This window comes from Dermacentor silvarum, chromosome 1 (assembly GCF_013339745.2).
Source record: "Dermacentor silvarum isolate Dsil-2018 chromosome 1, BIME_Dsil_1.4, whole genome shotgun sequence".
In the NCBI taxonomy this organism is placed as follows: Eukaryota; Metazoa; Arthropoda; class Arachnida; order Ixodida; family Ixodidae; genus Dermacentor; species Dermacentor silvarum.
In genome coordinates this window covers 95,076,501-95,092,390 of record NC_051154.1, presented here as the reverse complement: position 1 = coordinate 95,092,390, position 15,890 = coordinate 95,076,501, and the positions used below count along the sequence as shown (strand labels likewise).

The 15,890-nt window shown below is 46.2% G+C and overlaps 2 protein-coding genes across 4 annotated transcripts in view; one reads left to right on the top strand and one right to left on the bottom strand.

Annotated features, from left to right (window-relative positions):
• LOC119432843 (acyl-CoA-binding domain-containing protein 6-like) overlaps positions 1-15,890 on the top strand; it is a 34,704-nt gene that overhangs the window by 7,515 nt on the left and 11,299 nt on the right. The window contains exons 4-6 of the mRNA XM_049671211.1: positions 161-257; positions 8,092-8,148; positions 15,412-15,528. Of these exons, the coding sequence (XP_049527168.1) occupies positions 161-257; positions 8,092-8,148; positions 15,412-15,528 (271 nt within the window). The remainder of the gene's footprint in view (positions 1-160; positions 258-8,091; positions 8,149-15,411; positions 15,529-15,890) is intronic.
• Positions 8,387-15,890, bottom strand: part of LOC119432829 (phosphatidylinositol N-acetylglucosaminyltransferase subunit C-like) — a 55,062-nt gene continuing 47,558 nt past the window's right edge. For all 3 annotated transcript variants that reach the window (XM_049671183.1, XM_049671189.1, XM_049671180.1), the window contains one exon: positions 8,387-8,709. In XM_049671183.1, the coding sequence (XP_049527140.1) occupies positions 8,511-8,709 (199 nt within the window). In that variant the 3' untranslated portion in view covers positions 8,387-8,510. The remainder of the gene's footprint in view (positions 8,710-15,890) is intronic.

The following is a 15,890-nucleotide window of genomic DNA, read 5'->3' as shown; positions in this document are numbered from 1 at the left end:
AACTGGCTAGAGAGCACCTGCTTGGGGCCGTCTTCTTGGCTTTTCCTGTAAAGAAAGTCTCTCTCACTGTCTCTATATTTCATCATAGCCATGGTTTTGACATTTACACACTGAATTGCACAACAGGAGAAAAGAACAAAAACATTCCTCTCGTTAACAGGGATGCCTGGAACCAGTTGGGTGACATGACTGCTACCACAGCAATGGATGAATATGTGGCTTTCGTCCGTCGTCTCTTCCCTGATTGGAGGCCTGAGGTAGTGTTACATTTGTAATACCAAGCCTTCTGCATAGGACTGAGCCAGTGGCGCACCGACGGGGGGGGTTTCGGGTGTTGTAACCCCCCCCCCCCCGAGGCCGAGTTTCGATGGGGGCGAAATGCGAAAACACCCGTGTACTTGATTTAGGTGCACGTTAAAAAACCGCAGGTGGTCCAAATATCCGGAGTCCCCCACTACGGCGTGCCTCATAATCAGATTGTGGTTTTGGCACGTAAAACCCCATATTAATATTTTTTTTTTTAATGCCAAGGCTTTATCGACCTGTGCCATGAATGCACTGGGTATGTGCCAATCTTCAATGAACCTCTTGCCAACTTGGGTCACTCTGTATGTGCCAATGGGCGTGCGGAATGCAAGAGAATACTTGGCGTTTGCACGCATCGGCACACTACGTGTCTAGTCTCGGAGGCCATGTGCAGAATTCTCGGCAGCACCACTAGATGCTGTAGCATGTCCAGAAAGAAGCGAGAGAGGGGAGCCTGGCTGCCGCATGACACGCTTCTCAGTGTTCGCCCGCACCGGTGCGCCATAATTTCAGAGGTCACGGGCAAGCTTCGCGGCGGTGGCACTAGATGGCACCAAGTGTTCTTAGAGAAGTGCTAAAGAGGAGTCCCGCTGCAGTACACCGCCTCATGCATAACTCGTTTCAACGGTGGCAATACAATGTTTTTCTATATTTATTCAATGCTAACACATAACCGTTGACAGTCTTAGTGAGATGTGTTCTGCCACAATTTTTTTTATGAAGCACTCATCTCTTGCACATAACTACAATTTTCATTGTAGTCTATCAGTAGCTTCTACAAATATTGAATTGCGTTAAATTTTAAGTTATTGTAGCTCCATCAGGCTTTTAGTTGAAGTAAGTTGTGTTGTATGTATATTCCCAATACTAGTTTGTGTTAAGCATGCAGGGTTTTCCAATTTGCAATTAATTTCCTCTGCTTATAGAGGTTACACATAACTCTGCTTTGCAATTCATGGTGTTCATTTTTTAGGGGGACGGTCTGGCAGATGCTTTCCTGTGTTTACTATTTTTTAATTGGTGCATTTGATGTATTGCTCTACAAGGATGTCATAAAGCAGCAATTATTAATGAAAATATCAGATCAAGAGCCTATTGGAAAGTCCAGTGAAACTTGATGACACATGAAAGTAAATTAAATTCTTGCATGTGTCAAAGATGGAGGCCAGATGGGCACTCACTTTTCATCTCACATTATGTACTTTTGCTCCCCTCATGCATAATATGTAAGAGTTTCGGTGTTACTCAGAAATACGATGACAGCAGCAAAAACTTCAGTTCAAGGCCAAGTCAGAATACACCGTAGCACACTCTGAGGTGGCACAATGATGCATCTTTTAGAGTAAGAGCAGTACTGTTATCATTCTAAATACCGTGTACAAACTAGCCCAACTGCAAGCTCCCTGGATGCATCTTGCCTTGTGCTTATCTGCACCTTCTGCAGGATGCAGGACTGATGTACAGGGCCCCCATAGTGCAGACAACATACTTTGATTCCTGTTTGACTAAACAACTTGAACTGTTTTGAGTGGGACCATTCACATCTTCATGGGCCTTCACAATAGTTACTGTGGCTCTAGCCACACACAATGATGAGGGCACTGTGCTGGCTTGTTATGGCCTTCCATGAACTATTGCATTCAGCAAAATCATGAAAGTTCTGTCATTAAATTTTGCACATCTGAATAATTAAGCATAGTTAAAAACCAAAGTGAAAGGAACATATCAGTGTATTAAAAAGTGCCTATGATCGGAATTAAATAGACCAGGTGCATCAAGCGTCATACAGCAAGCTTTTCACACTGGTTGTGCTACTTAGTGTTATTCTCAGCAGATGGGGGTGGTGAGAAAAGTGGTGCTTTTGTACTGCACCTTTGTTATTGTAAAAACATTTCGATATGTTGTCCATTTCAACAGCCAATCATTTGTGTGGCCTGCTACTGCACTCCTCAGAATAAATGATGCATTTTGTTCGTCTTTTCACATGTTGGTATGTGTAGTGGCTGGAATGCTAGCACAGCGTTGCAACCACTGGGAGGAAATACCTTGAGGCCAAAAGCTTCCATGAACTGGTAGTATTTTTAATGCAAATTTATCAGCATATGCCAGTTTGGTATTCAAGTTTTTTTTAAACGAATGAATGAATTTATTTATTTATTCATATTTTGTTGCTGCTGCTGTTAAAAGTGCAAAGAGCCTAAACATAAATTCTTGCACTCCAGAGCATTAATAGCGTATTAGTCAATTTACTCATATCTGAGTACCTTCTTTTTTTCATGCCCATAATGACCAAAAGAAAGAGGGTGCTTAGATTTATAGTGAATATACAATACTATGATGTTTGGCCATCAAATATAATTCTCATATCTCCTTTGAGCACCCTGTGCACAATTGTGCATTCCAAGATAGTTCATCAAAAGCAAAAGCACTGATGAAAATAATGATATTTAAAATGTTTCGTATAGTGTATCTGATGTGGTTCCGAGAGGGAAAACATGGCAGATTAATTACATTCAATGTTAAGTTAACTGCCACTTCTTTCCAAAACGTTCTCTTACCATGACAAATAAAGGGGTGTGGGAAAGTACCATGCTTCTCATCTTACAAGTAGGGAGTCCAAATTACTTATGTATGTAGGAGAGGGGAGTGTATGTAGTAAACCATTTCCAATCTGATGTGGGTCAGAAAGTGACAGCATTCAATGTTACATTCAATGTTCAGTTAACCACCATGTCTTTCCGAAACATTCTCTTACCCTGACAAATAAAGGGGCGTGGGAGATTAGCACACTTCACATCTCACATTTGGGGAGTCTGAATTGCTCTTGAATGTAGGAGAGGGGAGTGTATGTCGCAAGCCATTTCTAATCTGATGTGGGTCAAAAAGTGACAGCATGGCGGTTTCTCGTTAACTTTCGCCATTAATACTTGGTCAGGGGTACCCATGTGTGCTGAGGAATCGAACAACACAACCATCTCAAGCTTGAAATTTTGTCAGTACTCCTTTAACTGTTGGTCTGCCCTAACACTTCCAAGATGAGATACCCAAAAGTATATTGTACGCTTTGTAGACCTCTAATCTCAAGCTGTACGACCAGTGGGCTACACTTAAATTGTTCATTCTATATGTAAATGTGCTTAGATATCAAACTTTTCCTTCTGGTTTTCACTTGTACTTCCTTCTAGTTTTTACTTCAGCACGTCTGAATGGTTCCAGTCTTAGCTCATCTTAAAAGCGGTGAGTCATGGTTCAGTTGGTTCATGAAATAGCTGAAATTTTCATTAAGCAATACATGCTCTACTGTTCAAAATTGATGAAGCAAGCACATTTACTTAAATATACATAAATAGTATACGTAAATATTTAAAGACGTAAATATATGGCGCCACTGAAATTAGGTTTATTGGCCGGAACAGGCGTAGATGTAGATCCTTGGAATATACTGGCACGGAACGGGCAGCGAAAACAGTTACGTCGGGCAGCACTCTGAACCGTAACTTCAGCGTCGCCTTTCGTGAAGCGATCACGATGCTGCTGCTGGTTGGTGGTGTGCATCATCTTTAGTACATGGTGTACGTCTTCTTCATCACACCACGAACAAGTCCCAAGTGGTCTGTTTGTTTGAAAAACGCGCTAACTTTTCAATCCTTTGTTGCCTAGCAAGTGCTGCCACTTTGTGTGGACACAAGGAATCTTTTTTTCTCGCATTGTAAGTCTTGGTTCTGTGGCTTGTCGACGCCGGTGCGCACGGCGGTTAGTTTTGGTTTTGTCTTGCGGGCTGTTTTCATTTCTTGCGCTCGCAAAAACTGATGTATATATCGCTTGTAATCTCTCAAAGGGTCACCCCTAGATGCTCGCTCGTTTATTGCTCACAGTACATCTGTTAACAGGCAGGTGCTGGTATATACAAACTATGCCGCCAAACACGAACGATGTTGCCATGCCAGCGTTTTCTTTCTCTAGGCTCGGGAACATCAATTGTCATGGGTGATTAGACAAAGGATTACTGCAAGTTTCTAACTCGTTTGATTTTCCTGACAGGTGCACAACTATCTAGTTTTCTTGCGTGCGCTCATATACACAGATGATGCTATGGACGTGTGTGCTGGTTGCTCTGCTGCAAGCAAGCCGAGCGGCGATTCCTTTGATGCAGACTACTGCCCAAGTGCTGAATCGTAATCAGAGTCATTGGATGGCAGCTCTTCACATGAGAAACTACTAACTACTTCGGACTTGGAATCCGACCAAGGAGCAACTTCATAGAAGCGTGTGCGGCGCGACGATGCTGACTGGGACAAAGATAATTTTCCACCCTCGTTGTTTACATTTGACACCACTCATTCTGAAAAAATGTCCAGCTCTACATTACCACCAAATGCAAAATAAGTCTACTACTTCAAGTTTTTTTTTTTTTTATTAATATATTAATATACCAAGAACTAGTCGCAGATTGTGACCGAAACAAACAAACATGCAAACCAGAAAGTTCATGAGCGTAGTCTGTCCCAAAGGTTGCAACTCAGGTCATGGCTGGAAATGGATGTTGCCAAAGTTTATTGCTTTCCAGCGGTTGTGCTTTTGATGGGCCTGGTTCAAAAAAATACTCAGAATACTGATCCACAGATACCATGTTTGAAACTTCTTTTTTCCAGTCAGTCTTTTCTGCCAACCGCTTTTGTCTTTTGATGCAGGTGCTGTATTTCAGCTTGATCACAGATGCAAGGGACCGCCTAAGGGCAATCAGGCCGATAATGGAAGCGATTCGGGAAAGAATTTCTACCCTTTTTGCTCCGTTTCAAGACCTCTGCATAGATGGGTCACTGATGTCTTGGCAAGGACGACTTTCTTTCCAACATTGTATACTTTCTAGGAGGCACCGATTTGGCGTCAAGATGTTTGTGCTGTGTGATGTCAGCTACGGCTTCATCTTGCTGTACACTGGAGCCACTACAGGTGACCATCCTGAAAGAGTTGGGGTTTACAGGCTCTGTTGTTGTAGCAGACTCTTCTTTTGTAGCAGACTTTCTCGGCAAGGGACATTTCCTGTTTGTGGACAACTGGTATACCAGCTCAGCACTATTCGACTATCTCCGCAGCAGGCAGACAAATGCCTGCGGAGCGGTGCATACTAATAGGAAGGGGCTTTTGAAGCTTGCGGAGAAGCTGAGACAAGGTGAAGTGGAACGTTTCTACATGAACACCATGAAGTGGCGTGATAGACAAGACATACATATGTTGTCGACAATGCACGGAGCTTGCTGAAACAAAGAAAGTGGATTAGAGGACAGGTGAAAAGAAGAAGCCAATGTGCATGATAAGAGTATTAAAAAAAAAAATGGGACTAGTAGACAAGGTCAACAGACAACTGAGCTTCTCCAAAAGCATAAGAAAAACAATGAAGTGGAATAAGAAATTTTTTTTCACCTGCTGAACATGTCGGTGCTCAATGCATTCATCTTCTTCCGTGAAAACACCAGTTCCACTACAAAGTATGCGGACTTCAAACGACTAATTGTAAACCAACTTATCAAAGGGCATCGTACCCAGAGGAGCAAGCAAGAGGCCCACTGGAGACAATACACTGAGACTGACGGCAAGACATGTTGTTCGAAAGTTGCCTCCTACCACAGTGCAGGGAAGCAGATGCCATCCATGTCTGCGCCAATGCCAGTAGACGACAAAAACGTCGCAAACAAGGTACATGTGCAATGAGTGCAACAAAGCCCTCTGTGTGGAGCCATGCTTCGAAGACAACCACACGTTTTAGAAGTATTAGACAACCAAAGAGCATGAACATTTTTGATAAGAGTAGTAGTGTGCTGTACATATTTTTCTACTTCTGGGAAACATTCCAGTGCACATGTTTTTTTATTCTTATTGTAAGTCTTTAGGCAAGCCCATCTGCATTCATAGACAATGCATGTACTATACTTACGCAACAGATCTTTTTGTCCCTTTGTGGTCACTCTAAAAAATTGCGGTACATTTTTTTCTAAATAGGTCACTCTGAAGATTTTAAATCTGCAATAAAAAAATTTGACCCCGGGGTGTCGCACTTGGCGAAAAAGATTGACCCTCAAAAGGTTAATATGACTAACTGAAGAGATATGAAGCTTTGTCATGGTGTCATTTCACCTTAAAGTACCCTTAATATTAAAAAGGTAACTTTTGTAACAAGTTTTGATATTTTTTTAGCACACACACACACACACACATGTGTGGATGCACAAACAAACTTCCCCATTTTATCCTTGTCTGCTTGCACATCCATTCATCCAATCCAAGTATTAAGCAGCAGGCTAATAGATAATTCTAGATAATAGATAAACAGCAGATAATAGATAAACAGCAGGCACATAGATAATTCTGTGAAAATCTGCATGGTGGAGGTGGATTGTCTTACCTTTTATTGACGAGTCTTGTCTACAGGCAACATACCAGTAAAATGTTTTTTTCTTGCCGAGTTTCAGTATTGAGTACGAAGTTGCTTGCTAAATGTCTATGGCCAACACTGAATGACAGGCAGCAAGCGTTGTTTGTTGATTTTAAAACAGGAACACAGGACAAGGAACAAGTTTGGCACACGATTCGCTTTCTTTTGAAAGCACAGCCAAAGGAGGCAGATTGATGCAAGATCAAAAGCTGCAGTGGTGTCACACATGCAAATGAAATGTACGCCTATGGTTCACATAGGACCAGAGCTATCTGTACTAATTCCAAATGAAGCCATAGGTGGCTTGGGCTGAAGCCCACTTCCCTTTTTCTTCCTGGTATTCCTACTGTTGCTGAAAAAGTTGCTGCAATATATTTTTTCTTTTCGTATATTGTGCTTATTCTCAACGTGTTTTGCATGTTTAGATAAAAAATAAAAATGTTTTTCTCTTTTATTTATATGTGCTATATGTGCGGTCATTAAAGGGCTAATTCTCCTTGCTTGAAACTACAATCCTAAAATTATATTCTGAGGTTTTACGTGCAAAAACCACAATCTGATTATGAGGCACGACATAGTGGGGGATTCTGGAAATTTTGAACACCTGGCGTTCTTTAACGTGCGCCCAATGCGCAGTACACAGCCGTTTTTGCATGTCACCCTCATCGAAACGTGGCCGCCCCGGACACGCACGCACGCACACAGGGAGCGGGAGACGTAGACGTTCTTAGATGTGACTAACTCACATGTAATTTGAATTCAGGATGCACTTTGTTGCAGATGCTTTTGAGAGAGTATGTGAGTTGAATTGCAAGCTTGACAATCAATATTCTGGAGCATGTGTCTGAGAGAATTTCACAAAATAGGTTTATTCAGAAGATCGTTTCTGCCAACTGTGCATTATAACATAAGCTCTAGAATTAGTAAATAATTAATTAATTCTAATTCATTCACCATCCGAGTGCTGCAGCTATTTTGCCAAGTTGTGTTTGCCTGCCCACGTTATTCTGCTGTGTTACTCCACTACCTGTGATGAGCTTTCTTAAATAAACCTGTCCAAAGTAAAAGAAATATACCGGGTATTTTAAAGCCTAGCCTTAGCTAAGGTGTGAGTGGGGCATTCTCTCTCCCCCCCCCCCCTTTTTTTTTGCTTTCCTTAGCCCAAATTTCCCTGTCTTGATCAGTACTCATGCTATATGGCAATCAAGAATGCAGTCAAGAATATGTAATGTGCATTAATTACATTGAATATTAAGTTTAGTGTGCCTGGTTGCACCCTTTTGCCTGATTGGGAGCATTTTTGCTAGTATACTTTGATCAGCTGTTCCAGAGCGCTTCTTTTTGGCATGCAGGAAACAAAGAGTAGCTCAAAATCAATGCTGGGAGCTGTGGTGAGCCGGCCCTGCTGGGTAAGAGTAGGCACCTTTCTACCCATTTTGCTTTTTTCTACACCAGAACACTTTCAATTATGTTTATTTTCTTAAGAAAAGCTAAGCCTGCTCATACATAATACCTTGTAGCACTGTATTTTGCCAGTGTGCTGCCTTCTAAATGAAAGGTACTTAGGCTGTAAATCATGTGTGCAATGGTGTTGTTGGGACGCAAGTACGCGCGGAGTAGAGAGAGAGACGACTGGACGGCTTGAATCCCAACTGTCAACTCGTTTTATTTTTCTTTTGCTTCAGCCGCCCTTGGGGCTGCTCGCCCTTTCCACTCGTCACCATTGGTGGAGAGTGGAGGACGGGGGCGCGGGGTGCAATCGGTATGGTGGCTAGTAAAGTTTCGGAGGTGCGCTCGCTGCTCGCCTTTGCCTGCACGTTGTGGCCCTCGCGCGGCCGCTACAGCACTCCCCCCTTAGTGAGTTGCCGAACGGAGTGATCAAAGGTCCAGGCAAGTAGGGGCTCTTGAGCACTGTCCACTTTGTGTACGTCGCGTGAGCACCTCTGGAGCTTGCGCTGCAGCTGGGGGCCCTGGCGAAGGCGGGGGCTCTCTTGGCGGAGACACCGCGGCGGCGTCACTGTCCATGTGTGCTGGCTTGACACGGTCAAGCGACACAACCTCTTGGCGGCCGCATTTATCGATGGTGACATGCTTGTCCCCACGGCGGAGGACCTTCAACTGTCCATCATATGGTGGTTGAAGAGGCCGCCGAACAGCGTCATGTCACACAAACACGTATGAGCACGATGTGAGCCGCGGGTCGACATGTACAGCCCGCGTCCCTGGATACCGCGGGGGCACAGCACGAAGTTTGCTCACCATATCGCGTAGACGAAGTGCGTAACCACTGGAAGCCGTAGGTGTCTCGTCTGAGCCCTGCACAAAGAACTCCCCTGGCAGCCTGAGTGTCAGTGCCATAGACCAGCTCAGCGGCGCTGCAGCCAATGTCTGCTTTTAGAGTGGACCATATGCCCAAAAGGACGAGCGGGAGCGCCTCCACCCAGCTGTGTTCTTCAGTTGCTGTGAGCGCTGCCTTAAGGCGCAACCGCAGGCACGCGATTTTCGAGCGACAAGCGACGGTGACGAGCGACAGGTTTTGCCGTCGCGGAGGGCTATCCGTCGCTGTCGCTGGTCGTGTTGCCAGTTTCTGGCCAGCCAGAAAATATCGCTTGTCGCCCGGAAGTCAGCGCGACGACATCCGCTGGGGACAGCGATTGCACAACAGCATGGTAGCAATCAATCTGCCCGCTTCGATCTGAATTCGCTCTTGCAACTTGCTCTCTGCTGTGACAGCAAAAAATAAATAGTACAATCAGTCATCGCTTCACCTCATCGCTAGCTGAAGACTAAGTATCGGCGCTCTCGTCGTTATTATTGAGATCGGTTGTTTTGTTTTGACGCTGTTAGGCCTGAGACGCCACCGAGAGCCGAGAAAGTGTTTTAAGTTTTACTCAACAGATGGCGCCACGGCACCTTACGCTGGCGGCATGGGATGGAGTTCCACTGGGGATGCATGGGACGGATTTTCACTGGGGATGATAGCATACTTTAGCTAGGTCTAGATAAAACATTGAGCTTTTGATAAAATTGAGATTTCTTTACGCGCGCAAGATAACATTTATTCGCACAACAATGTAAATCCGTCGCCACTCTTTTTCACGATGTCGCGTTCATGTGGTTGCTCCATGCCGCGACACGACAGCGCGACAGGGTGTGCCTGTCGCGTCGCTTGAATATCGCGTGCATGCGGTTGGGCCTTTAAGCTGACGGTGAAAGTGTTCCACCATACCATTACTCATGGGATGGTACGTCGTTGTACGTATGCGAGTGGCACCGATGAGCTGAGTAATGCTAGTGAAGAGGGCGGATTCGAACTGCCGGCCACGGTCCGTTGTGATCGTGGAAGGCACCCCGAAGCGGGCAACCCAATGGTACAAGAAGGCACTAGCAACCGTTTCAGCGGTGATGTCCACGATAGGGATGGCCTCCGCCCAACGGGTGAATCTATCCACACATGTCAGCAGATAAATTTGTCCGTGGCAGGGTGGTAGTGGGCCAACAATGCCAGGTGAACATGATCAAATCGGGAGTCCGGGGTTGGGAATGCTCCCAGTGCTGTCAAGGTGTGCCGCTGTATCTTTGAACGCTGGCAGGCTACACATTCATGTGCCCAGCGCCGGACGTCACGATTAATGCATGGCCAGACAAACTTTGCCGCCACCAGTCTCTGTGTGGCTCTAATCCCTGGATGAGAGAATCTGTGCAGCGATTGGAACACGTGGCGGCGGAGGTTGGAAGGCACAAATGGGCTAGCATTGCCGATACTTATGTCACAGCAAATTCTGTCTTGAGATCCGGGAATTGGCAGCCACTGCAGCGGTCAACAGGCTCTTTAGCTCGTCGTCTTCACGTTGAGCTGCTGCCAAAGTGGAGAGATCAACCTGCTGTGTGGACACAATGGCATTTATAGGGTTCTGGGAAAGGGCGTCTGCCACCTCGTTGTCACCCCCCTTGACGTGGCGGATGTCTGTCGTGAATTCAGATGTATATGACATGTGGCGCAATTCCCGCGCTGTGTGCGCGCCACCATCGGAGCTTAGCGAACGTAGGGCGTAGGTAAGCAGCTTGTGGTCAGTAAGGACAAAGAATTCTACGCCTTCCAGGAAGTGGCGAAAATGTTGGATGGCCGCGTACATGGCCAGCAGTTCTCTCCCGAAAGTACTGTAGCGGCGCTCAGGGGGGGGGTTAGCTTCCTCGAGAAAAACGATGTCGGGTGCCAGATTCCATCAACGAGCTGCTGTAAGACAGCCCCAACGGCTGTGTCGGAGGCATCGACCATCACACACTGCGGAATGCCAGACCTAGGGTATGCAAGGAGTGCGGCATTTGCCAGGGCGTCCTTGATCTTGCGGAAGGCTTCGCTTGGCTCGTCATACCAGGAAAGGGTGTCCGAGCAGTTTCGTGAAGTGGCCAGCAGGTTGTGACGAGGTTGGAGGATTTGGGTGCATTGGGGGATGAAACGGCGGTAGAAATTCACTAAACCCAGAAATTCTCGCAGCTGGCGCTTTGTATTTGGCTGCGGGAATCCTTGCACTGCTTCAACCTTGCTGGGATGAGGCCGAACTCCTGAGCTAGAAATTATGTGTCCTAGGAACGACAGCTCAGGTACACCAAGCTCGCATTTGGCCATGTTCACGACTACCTTGTGCTCAACTAAGCGCTGGAAAACGATGCGCAGGTGCTTTATATGCTCTTCTGGTGTGCTGCTTGCAACTAACAGGTCATCAAGGTAAGCGTGGCAGAAGTTGAGGCCGCGTAAGGTGCCGTCCATGAATATCTGGAAAGTCTGACCCGCGTTTCGGAGGCCGAACGGCATCCGAAGGAACTCGAATAGTCCGAAGGGCGTCGCGATGGCTGTCTTCGGGACATCCTCCGGAGCAACGGGAATTTGATGGTATGCCCGCACTAGGTCTATCTTTGAGAAGATGGTAGCACCGTGCAGACTCGTAGTGATGTGATGGATATGCAGTACCGGGTACCTGTCTGGTGTCGTGACCCGGTTTAGTGCAAGGTAGTCTCCACATGGGCACCAGTCTCCCGGTGTCGACTTAGGGACCATGTGAAGTGGAGATGCCCAGGGGCTCGACGAGGGCCTGATGATCCTCAGTTCCAGCATGTGGTCGAATTCCTGCCTGGCGACTTTCAACTTCTCCGGGCACAGACGGTAAGGCCGCGCGTGCAAGGGCGGGCCACTGGTGGGGATGTAGTGGCATACCACATGCTTTGCCGCAGAGCCTGCTGGCGGCTGCCTCGTCAGTTCAGGAAATTCGTGCAGGATGCGAGCAAAATTTTCGGCGCCAGCCGGCCCGAGCAGCGTAGGACTCAACGGAGGGTGTTTTGAGGGGTTGCCCTGCACAGTCGCTTGCGACACGGGATCGTGGAGTCGTCTGTTGCGCACATCGACGAGAAGACCAAAGTGCAGAAGGAAGTTGCTCCCAGGATAGCGAATTTCACCTCTGCCACAATGAAAATCCATCGCAATGTTTTCTTCAAACCTAAATCCAGTGGCAGCGAGCGATATCCGTAAGTGGAAATGGTGGTATTGTTGACCGCCTGAAGGGGAGACGCACTGGGGACACGGCGCTCTGTTAACAAAGCCGGCACCACGCTCACCTCAGCACCGGTGTCCACGAGGAATCGCAGGCCACTGTCACGGTCGGTGAGAAAGAACACTGAAGGACGACGCTCCGGGGTATCCGGAACACTGGTCGCCCTCAGTGCCGGCTGCGGTCATTTCCCGCGTAGTCGCAAGGTGGAATACATTTGCGGGCCACGTTGCCGTGCTTCCTGTGGTACCAACAGATTGTCTGTCGCAGTTGCTGGGGTTACGCTGCGGCACGCTGGTGCTCCGCACGAGCGCTACCGTCCCGTATGCTGCTACAGTGTCGGCGAGGTGAGAGATCTGCTCCCTTATGTCCTGCAGCTCGTTGGTAGATGTGCGGAGTCCCATGTCTGTTTGCACCGCCACGATGGATGGCGAAGCCACTGCCGTTACTAAGTCGGTGAGTTCGGCCAGCTCCCGTTGCAGGAAGAGCTCCCGAAGCAGCCTGCTGTCCACGTCGGTGGTCGTCGTGCCGAGCAGCTGTTGCATGTGGCGCAACAATTGGCTAGGGGTCCAGTCGCCGAGCTCAGCGCCGTGTAGCAGCTGTTGCAGTCGCTGAGGCTCTGATAGCGTAAGGCGGCTGATGAGCATTTGCTTGAGCGTTGTGTACGCGTTCACTGCAGGTGGAGTGACCAGTAGGTCTCGTACTTCGCTCGCTGTTGTAGGTGGAAGGCTGCCGACCATGTGGTGGTACTTTGTCTGGTCGGTAGTAATGCGTCGGGCGGTGAATTGCGATTCCACTTGCAGGAACCAGAGTTCTGGGTCGGCTGTCCAAAATGGCGGTAGCTTAACGTCGACGGCGGAGATGACTGGTGCGTCGGCTGTAGTCTCCATGGCATCGATATGTCGTTGTCGTTAAGCCTCGTCCGGGTCACCACTGTTGGGACGCGAGTACGCGCGGAGTAGAGAGAGAGACGACTTGACGGCTTGAATCCCAACTGTCAACTCGTTTTATTTATTTATTTTTTGTTTGTTTCAGCTGCCCTTGGGGCTGCTCGCCCTTTGCACTCCTCACTATTGGTGGAGAGTGGAGGATGGGGGCGCGGAGTGCAATCGGTATGGTGGCTAAAAAGGTTTCGGAGGTGTGCTGACCCTTGCCTGACGTTGTGGCCCTCTCGCGGCCACTACAGTGTGCTTTAGCAATGGGGTCACATCTGCTAGTGCCATCAATTGCATGGCAATTGTAGCATCTTTATGCATGAGTTAGGAGCAGCCTCCATGCATTGAGGCAAACATTAAGTGATGAGGGATATGCCACAGAAAACTTTTCTCTGCCTTAAGATAATTATAAAACATATATAGAACATTATGTCGCAAATTAGATAGTAGTGCAAAGTTGTGTGCATCCATAGTACTACTTCATCTTGTTCATGAGTTGAGTAGCAGGTTGTGTTTCATCTCTTGTAAAGCCTCTTTTACTCTCAAATTTTATAGAAATATGAAACATTATTCATTGTGAAGCTGCATTACAGCTGTATGTACAATGTTCACTATGCTTGATTCAGCACTTAAATGGCCACGCCATCATAAGTTAAGTACAATTGCTCAGAACAAAAGATTTCTATTTTAACTTTGTGCAGAGAATAATAATGTTAAAAAAAAGAACCAATCATAAAAGAGATATGGTTTAGGTATGTTCCACTCATGTTACGATTGATCATTGAATATGACAATATAACTGGTTGGCCATGCTTTATTTCTCTGGGTGTCTTATGATGGAATCAAAAATGCTAAGTCTGCTGTGGTTATACCAAAGCTATTTTCTAAGTGCAGAACACTAATGCAGAAGTTCTGGTTTATTGTTTGTCCTTCAGACAGGTATTCATGGTGTACCAAGTCTCCAGCATCAATAAATGGGATCAACATTGTCTTTGTTTTGGATGGTGGTAGCTTTACTTTTTTTTTAGAGGGAGGTGAACTGTAAACCTCACCATTAGGTGTTTTGTCACTTCGTGTAAGGGTCATACTGCGTGCACCAAGTTTCATCTCCGGCAGTGATGCTTAACACAAATGTGGGGTCACTTGTCTCCCTTTCCAAAAGTTTAGTAGGAGTTGTTCATCTGTTCTCTTTCTGTTTGTCTGTTAGTGTGTAAGGGGCAATTTCTGCATTCAGTTTTCGTTTTGTAAGATCTTCTGACACGTATCTCTGTTCAATTTCAGATCTTCTGATATTATGCGCACAGTAACACGGCAGTATTTATTCAGTAACTGCCTCACACGTTCCACGTATGTAGGGTTATGTGACACTGATGCGTGGCCGACTCTGGGATCATCTTGCACTGAATACCTGCTATCCTGAAATCTTTGGAGCAATTCAGACTTCTCGATAATGCTTTGTCACCATATACTTGCCAAGTGTGCCGACTCCTGTTCCATGTCTCACTAGGGGTTTTCTTTAGTTTAACGCAGAACTAACATTAACTCTTTGGTCAGAATTTGTCTCAGTCACATCACTCGTGTGAAGTCAAACTAAATGTGCTAACAAGCCAAACAGTGGGTTACTAAACACACCTCTGTGGCCTAGTGAGTTTACATGAGAAACCTTTCAAGGCTACCGTATAGACTCATGTAAGGGCCCTACCTCCAACTTGGCAGCCCAAAATTTGGAGAAAGAAATTTCCAACGGAGAAGCAGTCGCGTTCGGTGGCACGCGCGCACATTGGTGAATTTTTGCGTGCTGCGTACTTCTACATGCCGCTACTAAATGGCGAGAGCTGCGGGTTCACCTCTGATGCAATGGTACATCCAGGGATTCGGAGTGTGCAGAAGTCGCACGCTGCGCCGGCACCATTTTGACCAAAAGGTTTGATCCCGTGTAAGGACCGCTCCTCGTCAAAATTGTGAAAAAAAGTGCAGAACTACGAACTACAGTGCAGAACTTACGAAGACGAAGGAGGCACACAAACAACAAGCCCAACTGGTTACTCTGCTCAACATATATAGTGACTCAATAACACCCAGTTCTTGAGTTTGGATATCATACAAAAAGAATTAGAAAATCAGTTGTGGAACTTTTCTGACAGAAGGTATATGTTGGCATTTTTACCTTTTTTTTTTGCATTTTGTGTAGGAACCTGGTATAGCCCCCGAGAATAAGGATGCATTTGACTGGACAAAAGAAGGCTGCCTTGAGAGGCTTACAGAGTGCCTAAACAACAGCACATCAATACATGAGCGTGATGCGCAGGTGAGAGATGATGTAAAAATATGCATTTTGCAGATGTTTTGGGAACTATCTATGTGCAGTTGGCAATTAATAAACAGAATACTGTGAGTGTGCTGCCTTAAGGGGGACACAAGTCTTGGAAGCAAAAAAATTACAGTATATATATATATATATATTTTCATTTCTGTTATTTATTTATCTACACATCATGGCGTACCAGCTGGCAATAAACTTTAACTCAAAACGACATGTCGTTGAGGGAAAAAAACGCCATATTTATACTTAGAAATGCTCGGTTTTGTCCATGAAAGCGCTGAAGATGACCAATTTTGTGCTATTTGCCATTCTAAAATCACTTATCAGAGCCTGACCAAAGATGCTCT